General features: G+C 45.6%; 2 protein-coding genes across 17 annotated transcripts in view; both read right to left on the reverse strand.

Moving 5' to 3' along the window:
* Positions 1-2,955: 2,955 nt before the first annotated feature.
* The window catches only part of LOC109567291 (guanine nucleotide-binding protein G(s) subunit alpha isoforms short), a 66,415-nt gene continuing 46,280 nt past the window's right edge, over positions 2,956-23,090 (reverse strand). For 3 of the 14 annotated variants that reach the window (XM_070801386.1, XM_070801380.1, XM_070801375.1), the window contains 12 exons: positions 17,583-17,655; positions 14,560-14,604; positions 10,111-10,165; positions 9,905-10,024; positions 8,039-8,136; positions 4,876-4,930; positions 4,671-4,744; positions 4,491-4,549; positions 4,262-4,382; positions 3,975-4,105; positions 3,692-3,759; positions 2,956-3,467 (listed from right to left, as the gene is read on the reverse strand). In XM_070801386.1, the coding sequence (XP_070657487.1) occupies positions 3,321-3,467; positions 3,692-3,759; positions 3,975-4,105; positions 4,262-4,382; positions 4,491-4,549; positions 4,671-4,744; positions 4,876-4,930; positions 8,039-8,136; positions 9,905-10,024; positions 10,111-10,165; positions 14,560-14,604; positions 17,583-17,655 (1,046 nt within the window). In that variant the 3' untranslated portion in view covers positions 2,956-3,320. Of the gene's footprint in view, positions 3,468-3,691; positions 3,760-3,974; positions 4,106-4,261; positions 4,383-4,490; positions 4,550-4,670; positions 4,745-4,875; positions 4,931-8,038; positions 8,137-9,904; positions 10,025-10,110; positions 10,169-14,559; positions 14,605-17,582; positions 17,656-21,336; positions 21,520-23,090 lie in introns of those variants that run through there. The other 11 variants (XM_070801379.1, XM_070801374.1, XM_070801382.1 and 8 more) reach the window with 8 other exon arrangements.
* The window catches only part of LOC109567292 (neuroendocrine secretory protein 55), a 60,261-nt gene continuing 47,309 nt past the window's right edge, over positions 10,139-23,090 (reverse strand). The window contains exons 2-3 of one of the 3 annotated variants that reach the window (XM_070801392.1): positions 17,583-17,655; positions 10,139-10,165 (exon numbers count right to left, since the gene is read on the reverse strand). The gene's annotated coding sequence lies outside the window, so the exon portion shown is untranslated. Of the gene's footprint in view, positions 10,169-12,975; positions 13,637-17,582; positions 17,656-23,090 lie in introns of those variants that run through there. The other 2 variants (XM_070801393.1, XM_070801391.1) reach the window with 2 other exon arrangements.

Below are 23,090 nucleotides of genomic sequence, written 5' to 3' on the forward strand. Positions count from 1 at the left end.
ACCTGGAAAATAGAACAGGAAGTAGGGTTTGGGCCTGAGGTAGAGTCAACTTAACTGATGTCCCATTTGGCCTGTTTCAGAGGGTGCAATGGTTGATGCTGGGGGTGAGCTGGTCTCTCCCTCCCAACCTTCTAGGAAGCCACACCATGGGTGACCATGAGCTTAAGGGATGAGCCTGGGGATGAAGAACTATAGGGAGCCCAAGAGGATCTCAGGTCCAAGTCATGACCCGTCAAGGATTCAGTGAGTTTGGTGTGCGACCTATTGAGTGCTGGTGCCCATTCCCTCCCCCAGCAATGGTGCAAGATTTTTATTTGTATTTCACTTCATTATGAGTAAAGTTGCATGGTTTCCCCAATGTTAGTTGTACCTTTTTAGAAAGTAAAATTGCTTGTTCCTGTACCTTGCCCATTTTTGTGATGGGCTTGTTTATTCTTAAGAACTCTTTGCTTATTAGGGAAATTAACCTGTTGTTACAGATTTTTACCCAGTCTCCATCCCCACCCCCATTCATATTTAAGTTTTGCATTCTGCTCAGCCAACCCCCCTTTATGGTTTTTAAATCTTATGTCATGCTTATTACCTTCTATAAACCAATATTTTATCTTTAAGGTAGCCATTTTAAAGATATATTTTTATATTTAAATATGTTTTTGACCCACATTGAGTCCATTTGTGTATGGAATGAGGGTAGGGATAGTTATTTGTACCTTTTTAAAAAGTAAAATTGCTTGTTCATATACCTTGCCCATTTTTGTGATTGCTTGCTTATTAACTCTTAGGGGTTCTTTGCTTGTTAGGAAAATTAATCCTTTCTTACGTATTTTTACCCAGTTCCACTCCCACCCCCATTCATATTTGATCTTACATTTTATACAGCCCTTTCCTACCCCATCCCCGACCCCCACTATACGTTTTTTAAATTTTAGGTAATGCTTAGATGGGCCATAAGATTTCAGTTGTAAAAATCACCATTCTAAAAGTACATGTTTGTATTTAAACATATGTGTTTGACCAACACAGAGTTCATTTGTGTATGGGATGATGTAGAGATAATTAGTTATTTGTACTTTTTTAAAAAGTAAAATTGCTTGTTCATGTATCTTGCCCATTTTTGTGATGGCTTATTAAATAAGAGCTCTTTGCTTATTAGGGAAATTAATCCTTTCTTACGTATTTTTACCGTTTCCACCCCAACCCCGTTCTTATTTAAGTTTTGTATAGCCATCTCCCACCCCACCTCCCCACCCCCATTTTATATTTTTTTAATCTGAGGTCATGCTTAGAGGGGCCTTCCGTAAGATTTTAATTGTAAAAATTGCCATTTTAAAAGTACGTTTGTATTTAAACATGTATTTGACCAACACTGGGTTCATTTGTGTGTGGGATGAGGTAGAGATAGTTATTTGTACCTTTTTTAAAAGTAAAATTGCTTGTTCATGTATCTTGCCCATTTTTATGATGGCTTGCTTATTAATTCTTAAGAGCTCTTTGCTAATTAGGATAATTAATCCTTTCTTACATATTGTTACCCAATTTCCACCCCTACCCCCTCCCTGATCCATATTTTATGTACAGTCCTCTCCCATCTCCCCACCCGCTTTATATTTTGTAAACTTAGGTCACGCTTAGAGAGGTCTTCTATAAACTAAGATTTTAATTGTAAAAATCATCATTTTTTAAATCACCATTTTTTTAAAAGTACATTTTTATATTTAAACATATGTGTTTGACCCACTGAGTTCATCTGTGTATGAGATGAGGTGTAGAGGTAATTAGTTATTTGTACCTTAAAACAGTAAAATTGCTTGTTCATGTACCTTGCCCATTTTTGTGATGGGCTTGCTTATTAATGCTTAAGAGCTCTTTGCCTCTTAGGGAAATGAATCCTTTCTTACTTTTTACCCAGTCCCCACCCCTGCCCCCACTCATATTTAATTTTTTTACAGTCCTCCCCCCATTTAAATTTTTAAAATCTTAGGTCACACTTAGAGAGGCCATCTATAAACCAAGATTTTAATTGTAAAGATAGCCATTTTTAAAGTAACTTTATGTATTTAAACATACATGTTTGCTGCACACTGAGTTCATTTACATGTGGAATGAGATAGGGATCCAGCCTAATTTTCCCCCAAATCACTACACCATTTATTTTTAACTATTTGATAGCTTTGTATCAGGTTTATTCCTTCCCACCCCCTACCTCCCACACCCCTCCCATCATTTTTACTGAGTTATAATTGACAAATTTTAATATAGTGTGTACAGTGTGATGATTTAATATACATTGTACACTATTTCTTGAGTAAATCCACTTGATTTGAACCTGCATTACTAAATTACTCCCACCCAATTGAGATGCTGGACGGACAGAGAGCTGAAAAGCAGACACCTATTTTGGGGAGAGTAGGTACGTAGACACACCATGAGATAGTATATAAAGGTATAAATTGGTAGAATACTTGGATAGGGCAGCAATGATCAAAGTATAGAATTTTTTGATGGACCTTAGTGGTTTTCTTCAGGGCATGGGTTTGGGAGGAGGACAGGGTGAACATTTGATATTGTCTGAAAACCATTTTCAGAAACCCAAGATTAGGTCAACAAAAAGTATGGCAAGATTTTACACCCACTTATAACCTTGGGGCCTTGTCACCTAAATACGGGGGCCTCCTAACTTTTGATGTAGTCCAAACCCTGAACATGGGGTTGCGAAGAGTCGGACGTGATTGAGCAACTTCACTTTCACTTTTCCCTTTCATGCATTGGAGAAGGAAATGGCAACCCACTCCAGTGTTCTTGCCTGGAGAATCCCAGGGACGGGGGAGCCTGGTAGGCTGCTGTCTATGGGGTCGCACAGAGTCGGACACGACTGAAGTGACTTAGCAGTAGCAGCAAACCCTGAACAGTGTGTGTGTGTGCTTGAAACCGCAAATAATTCACAGGAGTCACATCTTTGCTCACATTTAATTTTTATTTTGATTTTTTTAATGCTGCACAACACGATATTTATTTCATTTGCTTCATTTATTTCATTTATTTATTTCTGTTTGCTGCTATTATTGTAGTTACTTAAAGAGAGAAGGGAACATTTGTGGCCTTTTTTTCTTAATCTTAATCTATAGGCCGCCTTAAGCTTTCTAAATTTGGAATATTTAAGCAAGCTGTAAGGTGAAGGGGGTTTCGCAAAATCACTTGAGGGAAAGGAAAGGTTGCTTTGTTAATCATGCCCTATGGTGGGTGATCAACTGCGTGTACAATTATATCTTACTTTTAATTAATTGCGCTTAAGGCCTTAATTAAATCTGGAGGTTCCCTTCTTAGAGCAGCTCATACTGACGGAGGTGCATGCGCTGGATGATGTCACGGCAGTCGTTGAACACACGGCGGATGTTCTCGGTGTCCACAGCGCAGGTGAAGTGAGGGTAGCAGTAGTGGCGCCCGTCTCCACTAGCAGTGCTGATTCTCTGTGGGGACAAAGGAACCGTGGTCAGTGCCCCCTCGCCAGTAACTCACCAGTGGATGTCATCTACCAAGCTCTGCCCACCAGTTATTGACATCATGTTGAAACAATCCCCAACTGAAGGGCACAAAGGCTAAGAGTCATGCTGGCTATCGGTGAAATAACATGGAGGAACTGGATGGTTTGATCCTCAGATTTAGAATTAAGTAAACAACAGTCTCTACTCACCAGAAATTCATCTCGAATGAAGTACTTGGCCCGGGTCACGCGTGGGTCCTCTCCGGGCTCGGGAGTCGCTGTAAAGAATATAAATATTTTGTTACTTAAGTAATTAGAATGAGATTCTTTTGTTCCCCCTATAGACCCCTTATAGTGTGGTGGTGGTGGCTCGGGAAGCAGAGTTCCATTCTTAGAGATCATTCATTTTTAAAATCAAGAACAGAAATCTTTAACATATGCAAGACCCTGTGGGACCAATGGGCACTAATCAACTGCAGAAGGCCATACGTACCATCCTCAGGAGTAGTGTAGCGAGCAAATTCTGGAAAGTAGTCCTCAATCTTCGATTTTCCAGCAAGGACTTTCTCAGCCAGCAGATCTTGCTTGTTGAGGAACAGAATCACAGAGATGGTGCGCAGCCATCTAAGAAAGAGGGAAGCGGGTTTATTGCCCAGGAAGAGAGTATTCTTTTTGCAAGTAGTTTGAGATGCTTGTACAAGAACTTGTACAAGATTCTTTTCTATTGACCTTGACATCAGTAGGGAGGAGATGGAGGTGGGCGGCGGGCACTGCACAAACCTGTTATTCCAGATGCTCTTGAAGAGGTTCAGAGCCTCCTGCAGGCGGTTGGTCTGGTTGTCCTCCCGAATGACCATGTTGTAGCTGCTGCTGGCAACCACGAAGATGATGGCAGTCACATCTTCAGCACAAGAAAGCAAACATAACGCATGTTAGCAGAGAAAGTGATCCTTAACAATTAGAAAAGCAAACTGTCCTTAGAGAGCAGAGAAGCCCATGGCTTCCGTACCATTGAAGCATTGGATCCATTTGCGGCGTTCATCGCGCTGGCCGCCCACGTCAAACATGCTGCAGGAGAGAAATGATACCTGGTCACTCCAAGGGCCAACGCTGGTCCACCGCTCTCCCTACCAGAGGGAAAGTCAAGATATCTTTTTTTTTTTTTTTTTAAAGGGAACCGTTTACTTACTGGAAGTTGACTTTGTCCACCTGGAACTTGGTCTCAAAGATTCCAGAAGTCAGGACACGGCAGCGGAGCAGATCCTAAAACAGAATCTTGGGTCAAGGGATCTCACCGAAACCAACTAAAACTCATTTATAATTGCCAATCTGGAGTTGCCAATTAGTTGGGACAGAGGGCTCCGAGTCCTCTGCTTGTGAGAACGTGTGCATACCTGGTCGCTGGGCACGTAGTCATCCTGCTTGATGACATCAATCTTGTCCAGGAAGCTGGGAGGAAAAGATGCACCAGGGTGACCACGTGCTCATGCCACTCTGCCCACCCACTATCCCTGCCTCTCTGCAAAGACCAGCTGATGGAAATGACCACCCCACAGTTACATGGCATTAAGTCGGTGGGAATTTTCTGTGTTCATTAAGCTTATGATTCCAAGCTTATGCTTTAGAGAGGTTAAAGCAAAGAGAATACAAGATAAATGTACTTGGCTGAGCAGTAGTAGGTCTAGGAATCCAGAACTAGGAGTGGGCTCTCCTGGCCTTGTTTTAATTTTAAAAGGCTGGTTCTGTGCAGATCAATCAGCTGATTGATTTTGTGCCATTTGATAATGACTGAGTTAAATTCAAATTGTTTGGCTTTGATTAAAATGGCAAGTAGGATGAAAATTGTACCCTTCCTGTCATGCAGAGTTTTAAAAAATGGAAAAAAAAAATGGCACATTTAAGAGCAGCAAGGATTTTTTTCCCTCCCAAGAGACTAATGAAAATGAGATTGTCTGAGTTACTCAGAAAGGGTATCCCTTCCTTCTACTTGTAAGAAGGGGCCGGGCCCTTACCACACTGAACAGGAAACAGACACAACGTTCCCTTCCGTTCTACTTCGTCTATGAAATAGCACAGTCCAGATATTAAACTTTAGCGTTTTCAAAAACCCTCAGAGCCACCCAGGTTAGGGGCCCTTATTCAGGCTGGGAGCCTGCACAGTAGAGGGGTGGAGATCTTAGGGGCCATCCTTAACGATGAGAAAGCTTTATAGGGGAAAAGCAGTGTTTTCTACCTCCCTTTCCACAGCTATACACTGTCCCCAAAGCAAAAAGTACCTTGCTTGTGTTGCCAGACTAGATAACACTGTTAGGAAAATAACTTTTAAAACACTAATTACTGTGTTAATGTTAAAACCAGCTTTTTTCTTTTTCCTCCTTGGGGGGAGGGGTCTGGAATTATTTTAAAGTGGGCTAATCAGAGAAGAAAAATCACAAAGAAAAGTCTATTTAAAGAAATTCTGTACCTTTTTTTTTTCTTCTTTCCTCCTTCCTTTTTACCAGTTTAAAGTTAGTCTGGCTTAGAGGATATACTAACTTGCCCAATCAGTCTTACATTACAGTACCAGTCCAGAAATAGCTCCCCAGCCGCCCTGGCCTCCAGCATGTTGCCATGGCAACAGAACCACAGTTCTAAAAATAGATCATCAGCACCAAATCTTGTGAGAGAGACATCTGGAGTGGGGCCAGCCAAACCCGGGCTCAACAAATAAAAACAGGCACCTTAAGAAATGGGCAAGATAGCAGTAGATCAACTTTTTAACATAAAGGCAGTGAAACCAGACACACACTGGTCACTGCAGGGCAGAGCTGCTTTCCAAGCATCGGGCTGGGGAAGACATTTTATAAAAGTTGAGCTGTGTTCTCTTTTTCTTAGAGTTGCCTTAAAACTTTCCATAAACTGCAAATGTTGCCTTTTTCAGATAAAGTTGCAGGAGTAATTGAGTGTTGCTTTAAAAAACAATAACAACAAAAAAAAACTTTTAAATGGTGTGAGATTAAAAAAAAAAAAAAGCTGGCTAAACTGTTAATTAATGAAGTTGTTACACCCTCCCCCCTCCCAGAGCACTCCAAACTGGGGTGGTTAAATCCTTCTAATCTTGTACCTGTACTTCTGACTTGGATCCAAACTACAAAAGGCAAACAATTCCAGGATTTCCATTTGTTTTGCCTTACTATAATTAGCACTTCCAGCTTTAAGCACAAACTTTTGAGAAAATCAGAGACTTTGTTGAAGAGGGGGGTGGGGGTTGGGGGGGGCGGTCACAGAGACTGGCCAAGATGGACTTTTTTTTTCTTACTTGTTGAAAAAATATACAGATTTGCTTGTATATGAAATCACAAAACAGCTATATGTGTGACAATTGAAAATAATCACATGCACTTCCAATGGGAAAGCAGGGTCAGGGAGAGAGAAATTAATAGGCTTCACAGCCCCTAACATAAGCTCTTGTGATGTGTAGATACAAGAATCTGGGGCCCTTGCTTTGTGTTTGCAGTTGGAGTGCTGTCACCTCTTCCTCCCTCCTGTTTATTCAAGTGGTTTTCATAAGTTCCTCAGGCGTGGGGCTCCTAAGTAATGCAATTTTAGCTTTTTGTGAGCCAGCCGGGTACCATGTTCCTGGTTACTTAATATTTTCAATAGCAAAATTGTGTGTTTCAGTTACTTACATAAGAGAGGCTGAAACATCACAAATATCTCTTGCCCTTCCCCCAGTCATAAAAGACAATCCAACTTGAGAATATATGATAACTGAGACCGCTGAGTACATTTGTGCAACATCAGCAAACAAACGATACCTTTAAAATATCTTTTATGGCTCTGAACATCACATATTTGCTATATTATGTACAGGATAAAGAAGGTCGTAAACTATTTAAAAGGCAACTTTCCAGCTGTGTTTATCACATCCACTGGAAGGAGCCCATGAAGGGACACAGCAAGGACCCCATGGGGGGAGCATCCTCAAATTAAGCCCAGTGTGAATGAATCAATAAGGATAGGAAATGGAATTCAACACAATACCCAACTCTAGATGAACTAGACATACTGGACTCTGGCAGCTACTACAGTCACGTCCCTGATAGAGGAAACAGCAAAGCAACGGACTGGCCATGAAGGAAGGGGGAGGCATATTTTTGCCACACTGTTCCTCTTTGTCATGTTTTAAATTACAGCAATAAAATATAATACTTCTACCTTATCCAAAGTGTGAAAGCTGTCCTATCTCCCCACATGCTTGGAGGTCAATTCAATTAATTACTTCAAGGTAATTAATTATGAACATCACTTTACTGCAGGTAATTATCATTTGCTCTACCAGGCATTACCTGTTTGTATAAAAATAATGTCACTGCACTAAAAAGTGCAATTAAGGGCTTTATAAAACCAGTGAATCAGACTAGAACTTTCAAACTGCAGGTGGGAATAACTGGCTGGCTTCTCTGAAAAGAAGTAACTTGAACAGTGTGAGTTGTGGTTTTTAGGATGTTCTCTATGCGTTTTTGTGTGTGTGTGCGCGCCCATGCGCGCACGCTGCTGTGGAGACCGTGTACTTACTACTGGGCGCAGTCAATCAGCTGGTACTCGTTGGAGCGCTCATAGCAGGCACGCACCCCTTCATCCTCCCAGAGAGCCTTGGCATGCTCGTAGAATTCCTGGAAGTGAACAAGAGAGGGAATGTTTAGACACGGGGGCTGCTCCCAGTGAGACCAGAGTTCACCCTGCCACCAACCCTGGGTGCAATTATTCCCTGTTTCGAGGCAAACTAAGGAGTGAGTGTTCATAAAGAACTTCAACGTGCTACACATACTTGGAAATTGAGACCAGCTGATCTCTTATTGTGGATTACTGGTCTTGGGTAGTTTTCATCCTATACTTTTTGGGAATGGGATGAAGGGCCAAACTAAACTACTGAATAAGTTTCTTTCTTCACCCAATTGCTTACCTAGGAGGAATACAAGCTAATTAGGAAACTTTGCCAATAAATGATTTGATGTCATGGAGATAAGACGTCTCATTTATGAAGATGTGGTGAGACCGCAATTTTCCTTCCAGGAAAATGCGAATTTTAGCAAAAATATTATAATTGGGAGCCGTTGGCAAATCTGACCTTGTCAGTCAATGCCTATCAATCAAAGGAGCAAATGACCTCTGCCTGGTTTTAAAACTGCAATACGTCACAGTTCATATGTCATTTGAGTAAAAACATTTTTAATTATATGGGGGCAATCTCCCCTTACAAGGGAAGAAAAGGTTTTTCTGCAATGTGAATGCAGCAAGAAAAGGGTCAAAAGCTAAATGGGAGGACCCTTAAGAGTCACCATCGTAGTGCATTTTTAATGGGCTTCGTTTTTTCTGTTAGAGCTACAGAACCACAGAAAAGCCTGTGTTGGGCATTATGTATGCTGTGTTTACTGCTCGACTCTTCTTTTATTTTTTCCTATTTAAGAGAATTTACCTAGCCATACTTATTAATACTGCTTCCTGGATAGGAGAAGTTTGCAGCCAAACCCATTTAAAATATACAAACACAAATTCCCACGAAATCCTGACAAAAGGCGACAATAAGTCATTGTTTTTGCTGCAGACGAGTCTTTTCCTTCTGGACCTTATAAACTTGCCCATCTTTCCATTTTGTTTCCTGTTCCCCTCTTATAAACTATTCTTCCCTCACTAAGGGTCAAAACATATATGCTTAGGGCATGGGCAGTTCTCTGTTCCCTAAAAATAGTTCTTTACGGAGCCGACAAATCTGTGCAAAAAGTGTCCTGCACGTCAGCCAGGGAACACAGAAGACAATCCCTGTGTTATGACATTTAGGTGAGGGCCTTTTGTAATTTTTTTTTTAATTAATGAGAAAAGACTTCATTTAGCCCAAGGCAAGGACTGATTTTAGAAAAAATTAATAAAAGTTAAATGGCAAATTGTTTAAAATGAGAATATCTCCCATTTATAAATCTCAGAGCTGGCACTTCATCTCTCATTCCTTGGTATCTCAGAATAGTTTCAATCAGCTAGACGATTAGCATTTCTGTGCCATACTCAACATACAGTACTTTGTGACAAGATGTGTATACGGGAGTAATTAAGGCTGCCACAAGTCATGACTTTTTCTTCTGTGAAAATTTACAGTCCAGTGCAGTGGGAATGGCGGTATTGAACTGGGATGTTTACTTGTGGAGAGGAGTGAGTCAAGACTTACACACGGGGTGACAGGACTCTGCTCCTCCATCTTGACTAAAGCCCTAATGCTTACTGCTAGCTGTTGCTGTCATTTTAAGAATAAGGATTCTTAATGGGTTAACTGTTTCCTAACAGTGTCAAAGAACTAGGTTTTGCTGGCAGTGTGCAAACTGAGTTTTGTGGCAGAGTAGCGGAGGGGGGTCCCTGGTGGTGTGGGGAGGGGGTGCAGGCTTGGCTTACGGGAGGGAAATCAAAGTCCGGCACGTTCATCACGCTCAGAATGTAATCCACTCTGAACTGGTTCTCTGGGTTGGCCAGCTCCACAGGGGGCACCAGGTTGCTCATGGCGGCCACGATGGTCTGAAAATGATGGAGCAAAGGTCAGGGGGAGAGCGCTGTCTGAAAGGGAGGCTAAAAGAAAGGACAGAAAAGGACCAGGCACGTACTTCAATGGCCTCTTTCAGGTTGTTTTTGATGTCCTGCACTTTGGTGGCCTTCTCACTACAGTGGGATTGAAAAGAAAAAAAAAAATCATATTGCATCACGTTGACTCACAGTGTCGTCTCAACCACGACTTTCCAACTAAAATAGTATTCTGTTCTTGAAGGAGTGGTGGGTTCAGATCTGGGCTGAGGTTGGAGGTTCCCGAATAATGGTGGTTTCAAATGATAACCACCCATTGTGTCCTGAGGACACGCCCAAGTGGGGCAGAACCCCAAGCATCTAGATAAGGATTGTGGCTACTGTACCAGAAGTGTGGACTGGTTATTTACTATTCAGAGGGGCTTCCACCCTCTTGTGGCCCCCACTGCATACCAGCACTTCCTAAAAGTTCCTATTGGCCTTTATTAGCATCCCTATTGGAGGGTCAGTTGCTCAGTTGTGTCTGACTCTTTGCGACCCCATGGACTGCAGCACGCCAGGCATCCCTGTCCCGAAGCTTTTGGTGAGGGCAGGGAAGTGTTATTGCAGGGTTAAGGAGGTGGGGAAAGGTCATGGTGTGCCTTGCGGCTTCTTCAGTCACTGGATTAGCATAGGGACCAGCAGTGAATGAAAGGCAGGTGGTAGTGTTAATTACAGACTTAAGGGCCCCGTTTTTATTTATTGGAATAGTCACTGTCCCTCGATGCGGCCAGCAGCAGTGGACAATATTTCTAGTTGATGTTAATATACATTGATCCCTCAATGTGAACAGAGTAAAATGGAATTCTGCCACCCCTCCCTGGAAGTCTTTAAGATCTGGGACTTATGGGGGGAAGGGGAGGGAGGCGGTGTGGCCTATGCCCCACAGTTAGGTAGATGTTAGTGCCTTCATCAGTTTTTAATTGATTTTAACTTGCACACCTGGGAGGGCAGGTATGGTCTGTGTGGAACCAGCCACTTTCAGCGTCCCTGGGGACACAGGTAAAGGCCCTTTGACTCTGGGGAACCCTGTCATTGTGCTTATCCCCGTGTGTCTTCAGACACTGTCCATCATCAAACACAGCCAGGGAAGGTTCTTTGGGGCTGTGTTCTTGCCACAGTATTGCCCAGAGTGGGTCACCTGTGGGCTAGGGGATTGGACCACACCCACGACACACATACTGAGTATCAGGTCCTAGGGGGTGACAGTGGTGTCACAAAGATGGAAGGTGCTGTCCTCAGGGGAGGGGACGGAGGGTCCCGGTGACAGAGGCAGGAGGGGGACAGGGCTTATATTTTTCTTGCTGGGGGTTTTTTAAAGAAACCTCTGGAATCCAGTTGTTGATGTATTCACGGGGTTAATTCACCTAGAGTACTGGGATGGAGGTAATTAAACACGTAGCCCCTCAGGGGCAGGACACGACAAGACGTTAGCGTAGAGGACACGCGGGGAGGGGATGTTAACAAGAGCAGCTTAGCCCGGGAGGTCAGTGTGACGTGGGGAGGGGGAGGCGGCTCCTGGGCCGGGGGTGGGGTGGGGTGGGGTGTGTGGCCATGTGATCACCTGCAAAGCCCCACCCCCTGGAGAACTTGGCCTTTCACCCTTTCAAAATAATCCTTTTGCATATTCGTTTGAGCGGTGGGCCCTCGTTTTCCAAATGATCTCATTTCATCCCTTCCCCAGGGTGCAACTGGCCTCCGAGACCCTGCCCGTCTCGTATCTGAATGGGGGGAGCTAGTTTAGAGGTACTGCCCTCATCAGGGGCTGAAGAGGTGTATGTTTTGCGGGTGCAAGTCTACAGATGGTACCAGGAACCAACCCCCTCATGGCTCTTTAATAAAAGTGCTGCAAGGCGGGAGAACTCCAGGAGAGCTGTGCCGCCAACCAGGAGTGGAAGATTTGTGCCCCAAACCCGACTCTTAATGCAACCAGCATCAATATAAAGGGATCTCATCTTGAACCCCTCTGAGAGTTTGGTGAGTTTCTGAAATTCCTAATCGTGTCCCGACTTGGCGCTACGGCCTAAATCAGGTATTTAGATGTTGGAGTTTTAAACGGACTTGTGTTTGTTCCCAAGTTGCACACAGAAATTCAAAGTTAAAACCCCACAGGACAGTCCCATTCCCATTCATTAGAAAGAAGCTCCATTTCCATGGTAATGAGAGCCTTGGAGCTTTGGTTTTAAGGTCCCACAATAGTTAAAATTATTTATGTCTGGGTATTAATGCCCAAATGAGCCCAAAACAAGAGAAAAGTTATTTCCAGGAACCTGGTTCTTTCATTCAGTTTGATATTTTGGTCTAAGTAGTAGTATGGTAATTGGAAAACTTCCAGTCTTAAATACGGATATTCTGAGAATGTGCTCAGTATTCATCTACGTATGTGAATAGGTGTGGGAGTATATCAAGTATAAAACAGCTAAAATAGAAATCTGAAATCTAATTCGGGTGTGTAATACTAAAACAAAAATTCCTCCATTGAAGCAATTACTATGTAGATGGAGATATTATACTGGGGGTTGGCAGGTTTACTGTAATTTTTACTATCGCTTAATGAATTTAACATTGATTGTGACATTCTCTGATAAAGTTCTTCGTATGTCTTTGACGTAATGAAAGCCAAAATGTATATCAACTACATACAGAATTCTGATGGATGAAAAGTGGGGGCTGGAAGAACCGTTTGGATTTTGTAACTGCCCCTCCCCTCCAACATGTATAAAGCCTGAGATCAGGGCTGCTTTATATGCTGGGTTCAAATTTTAAGAGATGGTCACCCCCTCCCCCGTGTGTTAGGGGAAGGCTATGTTGTATACTGACTTCTATATCTTTTATCTTTATGCTTTTTTTTTTTTGGTGGGCAGACAGACGAAAGAAGAAAGACAGAAGACAGACGCAAGATACAGGGATTGCTGAGACATGCAGAGAATTTTTATTTATCACATTTGTTAATACTTAAGTTTTACTTGTAGAACAGAGTCACAGATAGAAGAGCAGGCCTAATACTTAAGTTTTACTTGTAGAACAGAGTCACAGATAGAAGAGCAGGCCTAATACTTAAGTTTTACTTGTAGAACAGAGTCACAGATAGAAGAGCAGGCCTAATACTTAAGTTTTACTTGTAGAACAGAGTCACAGATAGAAGAGCAGGCCGTTAGTAGGTATTAGTAGGATTCAGTCAGGGATGTAGCATAGCATCTAGGAAGTATACAGGAGGTGGTTCAATAGGGAAGTGGGTTCAATAGAGAAGGGTCATAGCTCTCAAATGCCAACTTTTGGTACAGTAAGCTGTCAATCACTGTTTATGTAGATGCTTTGGGTGGTTGATACACTACATATTTGTCAATTAGGGGTTACTTTTTTTGTTGCTTTTTGTTTGTTTTTTAAATTTTTTTTTTTTTTTCAGTTATCTTTAGAGGTTAGGTGTTGGGGCCCCATCCCCCCACCCCCCCACAACAGAATAGTATTCTTATTAGAAGTTCCTAAGACGGGCAATTCCAGCATGCAAAGTGTGATAGGACATAGCCGGGAAGATGAGAAATTGAAGCCATCATCTAGGGGTTATATAGTCTAAAAAAAACAAATGAACAAACATGTGTCAGTTACTTGGTCCCGACCCCCCAGTCTCCTTTGCCCCTCCCCTCCCGAGCCACAGAAGCTATTTTTGAGGTGCCCTAGGCTAGGTCAGTTGGCTCTTCATGTTCTCAGGACAAAGAGCTGCTCCCTCACTGCATGCTGAATACGAAGAGCAGTGTTTGGAGAGGGTTACCTGGCATGCGTGTATGTATGTGTGCATGAGTGTGATGGGCAGTGCGGATGCAGGAAGTGCAGAAAAAAATAATTTGATAATGAGTGGAAAAAGATGGAGGCCATCACTAATTTCCTATCCACTGGATAAAATGACAGTTTTAAAAAGACCAGAGACTTTTCCAGATCATTCTCAACAATGACCTCCCTCCTCCTCAAGGTGCCAAGTATTTATCTCCCCCCGCCCAATTAAGGACGGTGCGGCACCACGTATTTTAATAGAGGTAAAAAAGATTTTTTTCCCCCCAAAGAGGTCTGAAATTTTAACATCAGACCAGCCACAGGGTAGACAGAATTTAGCAGGTTTAAAAACAAGTAGACAGTTTTTAAAACAAGTAGCCAATTCAAATGGAGAGCTGGGGGTGGGGGATAGAAACCATCAATTTTTGAAATCCTAAACTGACCGTCTTAATGCTGAAATCTATAGCTTTCCCCCAGCTGGATCTAATTATACTTTAAGGATGGCAAAAAAAAAAAAAAACAAAAACCACCCTGTTTTGCACTTCACTTGCTCTGAAATGACAAGAAATTGTGTTGTTTGCAGATGTATATACCAAGATGGCTGATGGCCCTTAAATGATTTTGGTTTTCTTCCCGGGTCTCTGTGTCCTGTTTCCCAGTATGAGCTTTGTGTGTGTCAGGTGTGTGTGTTAAAAAAAAGTTTTTCTGTTTTTGAATGTTCCTACCCATCGCTGTTGCTCCTTGCAGCCTGCGGGTCCTCTTCGCCGCCCCTTTTAAAGAGAGATTGAAAGCTCACCTAATCTGCAAGGCACCGCAATTTCACAAAAACCCCACACAGCCTCCCTACATTCCTACACAAACGGCCGCCATCCTCCCATTAATTCTTAGGTCGCCTTCCTGGCTAAATTGGCACCTCTACTGAGACTGCAGGCCATGGAGGGAAGAATTCCACACCTTCACTGCAGCATTAGCAGAACCCTCTGGAGACTTCGTCAGGTACAGGAGGGACGGATAATTATTTTCTTGTGCTTTCACTAAATGTACATGCATCAGGGAGCTAACACAGTGATTTATCTCACAGTTCTTTGGAGAATATAGCAGCGCGTAAGGCCCCTGATGGCTCCAGACCTCAGTCGCCGTGTTGTACTGAACACACAAAAGGTCCATGATTTTTGGCCCGTGATTTTCTGGTGCGTTATTAATTTCCTCCCTTCTTGGACTTGGGCAGCTACCTATGTTTTTATTTCTATGTAATTGTTCCCCACAAACTGTCATCAATTAAAAGTGTGCCTGGACTATGAGGCACACAGCAAAAAAAAAAAAAAAAAGATTAAAAGAATAAAACCCACTACCACCAAGCCCCTCCCTCCCCAAACCCAATCTTCGTGATTGGCAGGAACTCCTCCTTAAAGGTGGGAGGGACAGGATGGCTTAAGCTGTCTACCAGGTTTTGTAATTGATTAGCTTATTAGCTCATCCAGTGTTAATGGCACTCCCCCCACCCCCAAATGTAACAGAGTTAGCTAGCATTGAGTTAGGAAAATCCGCATTTGACCTCTGTGTTTGTGAAGGTCAGATTAATATGCCATGGTTACTCTGCAGAGGTACTCGGCACAGCAGTCTGCGGACAGTTAAGGCAAATGTAATAGCTCAGCCCAGTCCTGACAAAGCGCACGTTTACGGAGCAAGGAGGCAGAGACCCTGAGCCACCACACAGAATCCCCTTGGGTGGACGGATGTCCTCACTTGGCAGGGAATTCCTAGTGGAGAAGGAAACCGCCTTTGTTGCAATACCGCAGCGAGGAAAAAGAAAAAAGGAGGCTCATTTGTATGAGATAAAAATAAGGTTTCTAGGCTCACATAAAGAATTCCCCTGTATGTCACTTTCACAGGCTAAATTTAACATCCTCAGAGATTACCTATGGTTTCCTCTGCAAACAGGCAAACTGGGAATGTCTCTTCCTCTTTTGGGAGGGGAGGGGGGCGGGGAGGACAAAAAAAAAAAAAAACCCAGAAAAGAGAAGTGCTGGTTTAAATGCCTCGTCTGCATTACAGACAGGCTCACTTAGGGGGGAGAAACTTTTCTCTAAAAATTAAAAAAATTTACGGCAATCCACAGAGTAATAAAACTTTAAGTGAATTATTTCAAGGATGTCCTATCTTCTATTGGACCTGAGCTAAGGTAAACAGTGGCTGCTGCATCCTTTTAAAAATGCAGGCCACATCCAGTTTTAATCAAAATATTTATCTAGAGGGTACATGGTCAAATTATTTTTGCTTAACAAGCCTCCTGAAGCAGCGCTCCCCGGAAAGTTGCTGGGGGGAAAATTATGCAAGGTTTTTCTTTAAATTACAAAATCACAGCAAAAAGCCTATTTCAGGCTTTTTGTTTTAATTGAAAGATAACAGTCTCTGGTGGCAGGGCTTTACTGAAAGGTGTGTCAAATTAAGAATTTCAGAATTTGTTTGTGACATGTTAACGTGACTTAATCAACATGTAGTTAGTTGCATACCGTTAACTCATCGGGAGAGCCATTCATAAAACTGGTAAAAGAGCTCATCCCTCTGAATTTTAAACTTAAAAAGCATCCTAAACTAAATGTCCATTTGTATGGATGATGTCATCCTTTTCTCTACCTTCCCCCTCCATGATTATTTGATCTAAGAAATTCTGGAATTTTCCATAAAGAGCTGCCTCCTGCAGTTTTTACTTCTAACAGGTGATAAAATTCATCTGTTTCCCCTTGTGTAGTGCATAGGAGGAGACAGTAACTGGTCTTTATTAGTTCACTGGAGGGAGCAGTTGGTGCATAACTGAATTAAAACTATGCCCCTCTGACTCAGCCTCCCCTTTGGAAACTAAAGGGGAATGCAATTTTAAATTGAACCCAGATTTAAGAAAAATAGGACTGTTAACCAACTAGTTAACTACAAACTAGTGCCTGCAAGTGTCTGTAAGGTTAACTACCCTTACCAGCCCTCCCACCCTCGTGAAAGTAGAAGTGGGTCTGGGGAGACCTATGCCCCTTATTTGCATTCTTCTCCTATAGCTTACATCTTCATATACGCACTCTCTCTTTTCATCTTTATTCTCACTGCGGTATTGTCACATTGTCCTAAAGCAAGATGCCTTGAAGGACTTTTCAAAGGCAAAAGTGCCCCTAGGTCTGGCCAGAAGTACCTAACTCCCAGCCTTTCCATCATTTAAATATCTTTATCTTTTCTTTAGGCAAGATCATCGATTTTTAAAAAGGGAAATGATGATTTGCCCATGATAATTCCAAGGGGGGGGGGGGATGATGAATTACTAACAAGGGCTGACTCTTTCCACTTTGTTTTATGTGAGAATATTATTGAAACAATGTTTCCCTAATAGTTTAAAACATCCTGCACTGGTGCATTGCGCTGAAATGTGCTGGGGGTGGGGACCAGCTCTGCAGTGGTCAGCGTGGCTAGGCAAAGGGATGGCCAGGGCCGGTGTTAGCCACGTTGGAGACCCACTGCACCAAAACCTACCGCAGACCTGTCACGGGGCCAATGCAGGGGCTTTATAACTATTACTGTTTGTTGCTGCACCAAAGAGTAAAAAAGGAGGAAAACAGCCCCTAAAGAGCTCTTTCCTGATATGTAGGCTGAAAACATTAAGTGGACATTGGCTGCCCAGCCCCTAAAAGCTACCTAAACTTCCTAAAGGTTAGTATAAAATGTGGTACTCTGACCGTGCCCTTGGTACAGATTTGACACTTACTCTCCATTAAACCCATTAACATGCAGGATCCTCATTTGCTTCACAATGGTGCTTTTACCAGATTCTCCAGCACCTAGAAAATGAAAGTAAGTCTCAGGTTAAGAAAGAGACATTTTACACACTTTGGGCAAGGAGGAGAGAGAGGTGGGGGGGGAGAGAGAGAGAGAGAGAAAGACACTACTGCTGTTTTCTCCATAGAAGCAACACGCAAAACACAAGCAAAATACGAGACGTGCAAATTTCCTCGACATTTCGACGCAGAAAAAATGAAATAAACATCCAACTTTGTGTGTACCTGCAGTATTTCACCATCAGAACAACAAACAAGAATTAAAGGTTTTGGTTTGTTTAGGTGTTTTCTTTAGTTGTTTTAAAATTTGTGGGGTGGGCACAGAGAGAATGATGCAATTTTGTCATGGTGGGGAGAGGTAGGAAAATTAGTTATAACTATGAAACTGGATCTTTGAACTACGAGCATTCACTGGTAAAAACGTACACCTTAATGTATATGGGCACATTAATTCATTGTTTGTCAGCTGTTTCGTGGTTAAAATACCCCAGGGTTCACAGACAATGCCCAGACCCCTGTGGTGCCCCCAGATCTAAACTGACGCAGCAGCTCTCCAACATTTTCTTAAAGTAGCTGTTTTGTCTGCAGGGTTCTTGTCCCCTGGGCTACTTAAAAATCACCCCCTTAGCCCCACAATATGCCGTTTGATCCACTTCTCCACACCCCTCCCCCCTTTTACTGCAAACTTTATTTTTCTAAGGTAAACTCTCTCTGGATATAACAACCATTTGGGGGTGGGGGGGGGAGAGATGAAAGACCATCGATTTGCTGTCTTCTTGAAAAATATTTAAATACAGTGCTTGAGGACAACCCTATTAATAACATGTTAAAAAGGACAAGACTTGAATCATAAGGGAAAATATTCCTGAAAACGACTGAATTTTCTATGATTCCAAGCCCTTCACGACTAACAGAGCTAGAAAAAGGGCGTATGCCCCATTTGAAATCACCTTAAATTTGTAAAAACATGTTTTATGGAAAAAACATAGTTCCACCAAGCTAGGAGGAGGATTGCTAGTTTCTCGGCCTCTGTAAATGGATCCTCTCTCCAACAGATAATCCTGAGTGGACAATTTTTGTCCCCCTCCCACACAAACCTATTTGGTTTTTTAGCCCCTCTTCACTTTTTATTGTTTTGTTTTACTGCCCAGAGAGCCAAGCATTCCTCCTTCTCTTGCCTTTTCACAAGGCTGTAATCAATATCTGTAAAAAGTTAAAATTAGTTTCCACAGAAACATTGATTTCAAAGCAAACATTCTATCTTAATGAGCCTAACTCTCACAAATTAAAATATTAATGGTACATAATATTAATCAGAATCTCCAATATTCTTCTTTTGTGTTAAAATTCGTAGCACCTCTCTTTTACATGCACACAGAGGTCCGTGCCTCAGTTTCCACATTTAGGAAATCAGAGAAACTGAAAAACTACTGCAAGATCTTTTGTGGCTCTGTAATTCAAATTTTATTCCATTAAATTAAAAAAGATGATCCTCTTTTATGAAAAAGGACATCATCATGTTTCCTCTTTTTTTGGGTAAGGGGCATCACTCAGTGAGAATCACCATTTAAAGACGTAAAACGCATGGCACTGACCCGGGCTGCAGAGCCCCACGCCAGAGGCTTTCTATGATAATAGGACTAGGACACCTGGGGCAGGTTAGCTGAGTGATGCCAGGTGCATTCAGAGTCATCAGTCTCAAATTAAAGGGAGACTATGACCACTGTGCAAAGGTGTCAGAAATTTAAGGTACCATTCGCATCACACTTGTTTTAAATTATTCAGATAGCAAGAGTGTTCCTGGGGAAGATTCTAGACTTTTCTAGGCTTATACTTTGAAATCAAATTATACGCAATTAATATTCACACACCATAATTCCACTTTTAGAAGTTTTTGACAACAGCTCAACATATGTACCATTTAATTACTGTAATTGCAAATGCATAAACACCAAAGCGACTTATTTTCACTTAATTTTCTGCTTTACATAAATCTGGACCCAGGAGAACAAAGACATGACCCGTCCCCCAAAAGCAAAGGAGACACCACCACAACGGAAAAACAGCCCTTTACATTTTATTCTTTATAATCAAGCTGTTTTGTTGATATGTGACCCTGAACTAGGTCTTAACCTAGCAAATTCACTCAGATAGCCAAATTACTAAGGAAATGGAAAACTTCCATACTAATTAATGCTTGTGTAATTCTTCTGGTCATTTCAACAATTTCTTTTATGCTTCTTTTATTTATTTTTCCAAATCAGCACCTTTAAGAAAAATGGGGGAAAGGCCATCTCCTTAGAGTTAACAGCCCACCCCCACGCCTTTTTTTTTTTTTTTGCCAAAGAGGAAAAACCGCAATCAAAAGAGAAAACCCAAACCAACCAACCAAATGTCACTTGACAAACAACTAATTCATGTATTCTCCTCTCCTTCCACCTGGAAAAAAAGTCTTTTCCTTCAAGTGCGCTGGATTCCCCCCCCCCCCACACCTTGAAAAGGACAAAAAAAAAAAAAAACCACGCCATTTCCAGACCAAGAAGCCATTTACAGACAAATGTCATTTTCCAGTTTTGATTTGTGCATGTCTTTTTTTTTTTTCCTTTTTTCACAAAGCGCTCTCAATGTGGCCGACTAACAGGAAAATGTGTGTGTGCTAATGGTTTATGGGGGGGGGGGGGGGACGCTGCTGCGGGGGGGGTGGGCGGCAGCTGCTACAATTAATTCTCTTCTTTGCTTTTCAAAAAGCCTGCATATCTGGAAGGGGAAAAAAAGGTCATACTGTAAAATGACGTGTCATTTGGCTTCACTGGGCACTTCAGCGTACTAACTCCATTTTTTTTTTTTCGGCCTTATTTTATTCGATTCTCCTTCGCTTCCTTCCACGGCCCGGCCCGGCCCGGGACACGTCTGCTCCGCGCACACAGGGTGTCCTGCCCCAAACGCACCAAGTCGCGCCCAGCGCCCGCCGCGCAGCCTCCTCCCGCCCCCCGCCCCCCCCTCGGCTCCGGCGCCACGACTCGCCCGCGCCCCCTCCCCCTCGCTGCACCACCTTTACCACCCGGAGCCCTTCCGAGGGGCTGATGTCACCCGCCCCCCCCGACTCTCCGCGGCCACTTCCCCCGCCGAACCTCCCCTCGACGATGCCCCCTCCGCCACCGCGGCGTTCCCCCCCCACCCCGCTGGCTGGCTTTTTCCCTGTCCCTCTCCCGACAAATCACACACCCCACGGAGGCGGGTCCCCCTCCCGTGGCCCGCCACCCCATTTCCTGTCCCCGAAACCCTCTTTTTGTCGCAGTCTCCCGAGCCCTGTGGGACTCCCCCTCCCCCTCCCCAACACGCACCCGAAGCCCCGGCGCCGTGTAGGCCTCGCGGAGAGAGAAAGAGAGAGAGGGGAGGGCGCGGGGAGGACGGGAGAGCGACCGGGAGCGGGCAGACAGGGCAGAGAGCCCCGCGCCCGCGTCGCCACGGCCCCCCGCCCCATTTCAGGCCCCCGCCCGGCCGAATGGCGCCCCGGGGTCCCCCTTCCGGCCTCGCCCCCCGGAGGCTGAGCCCGCGGGCGGGCGGCGGGCTCGGGAGCGCGCGCCCGGGGCGGGGGACGGGCTCGGCGCGCGCGGCCTGCGGGGCGCCCCGAGGGGCCCCCCCGGGCCGGGCCGGGGCCGGCGCCCCCCGCCCCGCCCTTACCCAGCAGCAGCAGACGGTGCGTGGCCCGGTAGACCTGCTTGTCCTTCTGCAGCTGCTTCTCGATCTTCTTGTTGGCCTCGCGCTGCGCCTTCTCCTCGTTGCGCTGGTCCTCGGTCTTGCTGTTTCCGAGACAGCCCATGGCGGCGGCGGCGGCGGCGGGGCCGGGCGCGGGCGGCCTCACGCGGGCCGAGAGGGCCGGGGCAGCGCCGGGCGGGCGGGCGGGCCGGGCGCGGACTCGGCTCCTCGGGGAGGAGCGCGCGGGGAGGGCGGTGTCGCTCTGCCTGAGCGGAGCGCGCAGCTCCCAGCCCCTCGAGCCTGAGCCCAAGGGTCTGATGGCCGCCGCGGAGCGAGGCGGACCTTAGACGGAGCTGCGGGCGCTGCTGCCGCCGCTGCCGCCGCCGCCGCTCTTATTGCCTCGGCCGGAGCCCCGCCGCCGCCCCGACCCAGAGCTCCGCGGCGGGCGGGGGGAGGCGGGGGGAGGCGGAGGCGGCGGCGGCGAGGGGGGTGGAAGGAGGAGGAGGAGGAGGGATGAGGAGCGGCCGCGGCGGCGGGGAGGGCGGGAGCTGGCGGAGGGAGGCGCCCCCCCGGGTACCCGGGGAGGGGGGTCCCTCCGCCCGCGTCCGGCCCGGGACGGGACAGGCCCGGGAGACGCCCCCTCGCCCCCCCTGGCTTGGGCCCCAAGCGGGGCCGGCCTCCGGGGGGAGAGGGGGCGTCTCCGAGCCGGTGACGACCCCTCGCACGACGCCAACGCTCCACCCCCCGGGCCGCGTCGCCCTGCGGCCCCCGAGGCCGAGCGCCCCCCTCCCCTCCCGCGGGCGCCGCCGAGGGGCCGGGGTGGGCGGAAGGGGAGGGAGTGCGAGCCAGAGCCCGGACTTAGGAAAATTTTCGAAAAGAAGTGAGAGACATAGAGAGAGCTAGAGAGCAGGGAAGTGTGGAAAAAGCGAGGCGAGCACGAACCAAAGGACAGAGCAACCGAAAAGGAAAATGTGTCCAAACACACATACACAAATACTCAATAAAACTCCACACTACACAGCGATGGTGGTGTCTGGGGGAGGGGGAGGGGGTCCGACTTAGATGAGCCGCTCCTCGCGCCCCCGGCGACGGGCGCCAGGGCGGGATCCGAAGGCACCCGAGGCCCCGGAGTGCCCTCGTTCTCTGCGCTTGGCCTTGGCCGGGCCGCCCACGAAGGAGAAGAAGGCGCAGCCCAGGAACATTCGGAAGCAGCAGGTCGCCCCAAAAAAGAAGCCGCAGCCGCGGCCCTCGTCCGGGCTTGGGTGCAGCAGAAAGTCCAGCACCCACGCGGGGTTGCGCACGGAGAAGACCAGGAAGGTCAGCAGCGGCAGGTGGGCGCTCAGCGCGCTCATCTCCAGCCGCCCGGACCCCCACACGGCGCTCCTGAAGCCTCGCAGGGCGTCGATCAAGTCGTCGTAGTCGTCGTCGTCCTCCTCGTCGTCGTAGTCGTCGTCCTCGTCACTCGAGTCCGTGTCCCACTCAATCCAGATCCTACTCGTGGCCCCGGCGCCGGCGCCCACGCCGACCCCGGCGGCGCCCTCCGCGGCGCCCTCGACGGCGGCGGCGGCGCCGGCTGCGGCGGCGACCTCCGGGCCTCGGGCCTCCTCCTGGGCTTCTAGCCCCTTCTTCTTCATCTTCTTCTGCATCTTCTCCAACTTCTTCCTCTCCTTCTCCTTCTTCTTCTCCTCTTTTCTTCTCTTCTCCAGCAGCTTCTTCTCCATCTTCCGCCTCTCTTTTTC

The sequence above is a fragment of the Bos indicus genome, chromosome 13 (genome assembly GCF_029378745.1).
Source record: "Bos indicus isolate NIAB-ARS_2022 breed Sahiwal x Tharparkar chromosome 13, NIAB-ARS_B.indTharparkar_mat_pri_1.0, whole genome shotgun sequence".
In the NCBI taxonomy this organism is placed as follows: Eukaryota; Metazoa; Chordata; class Mammalia; order Artiodactyla; family Bovidae; genus Bos; species Bos indicus.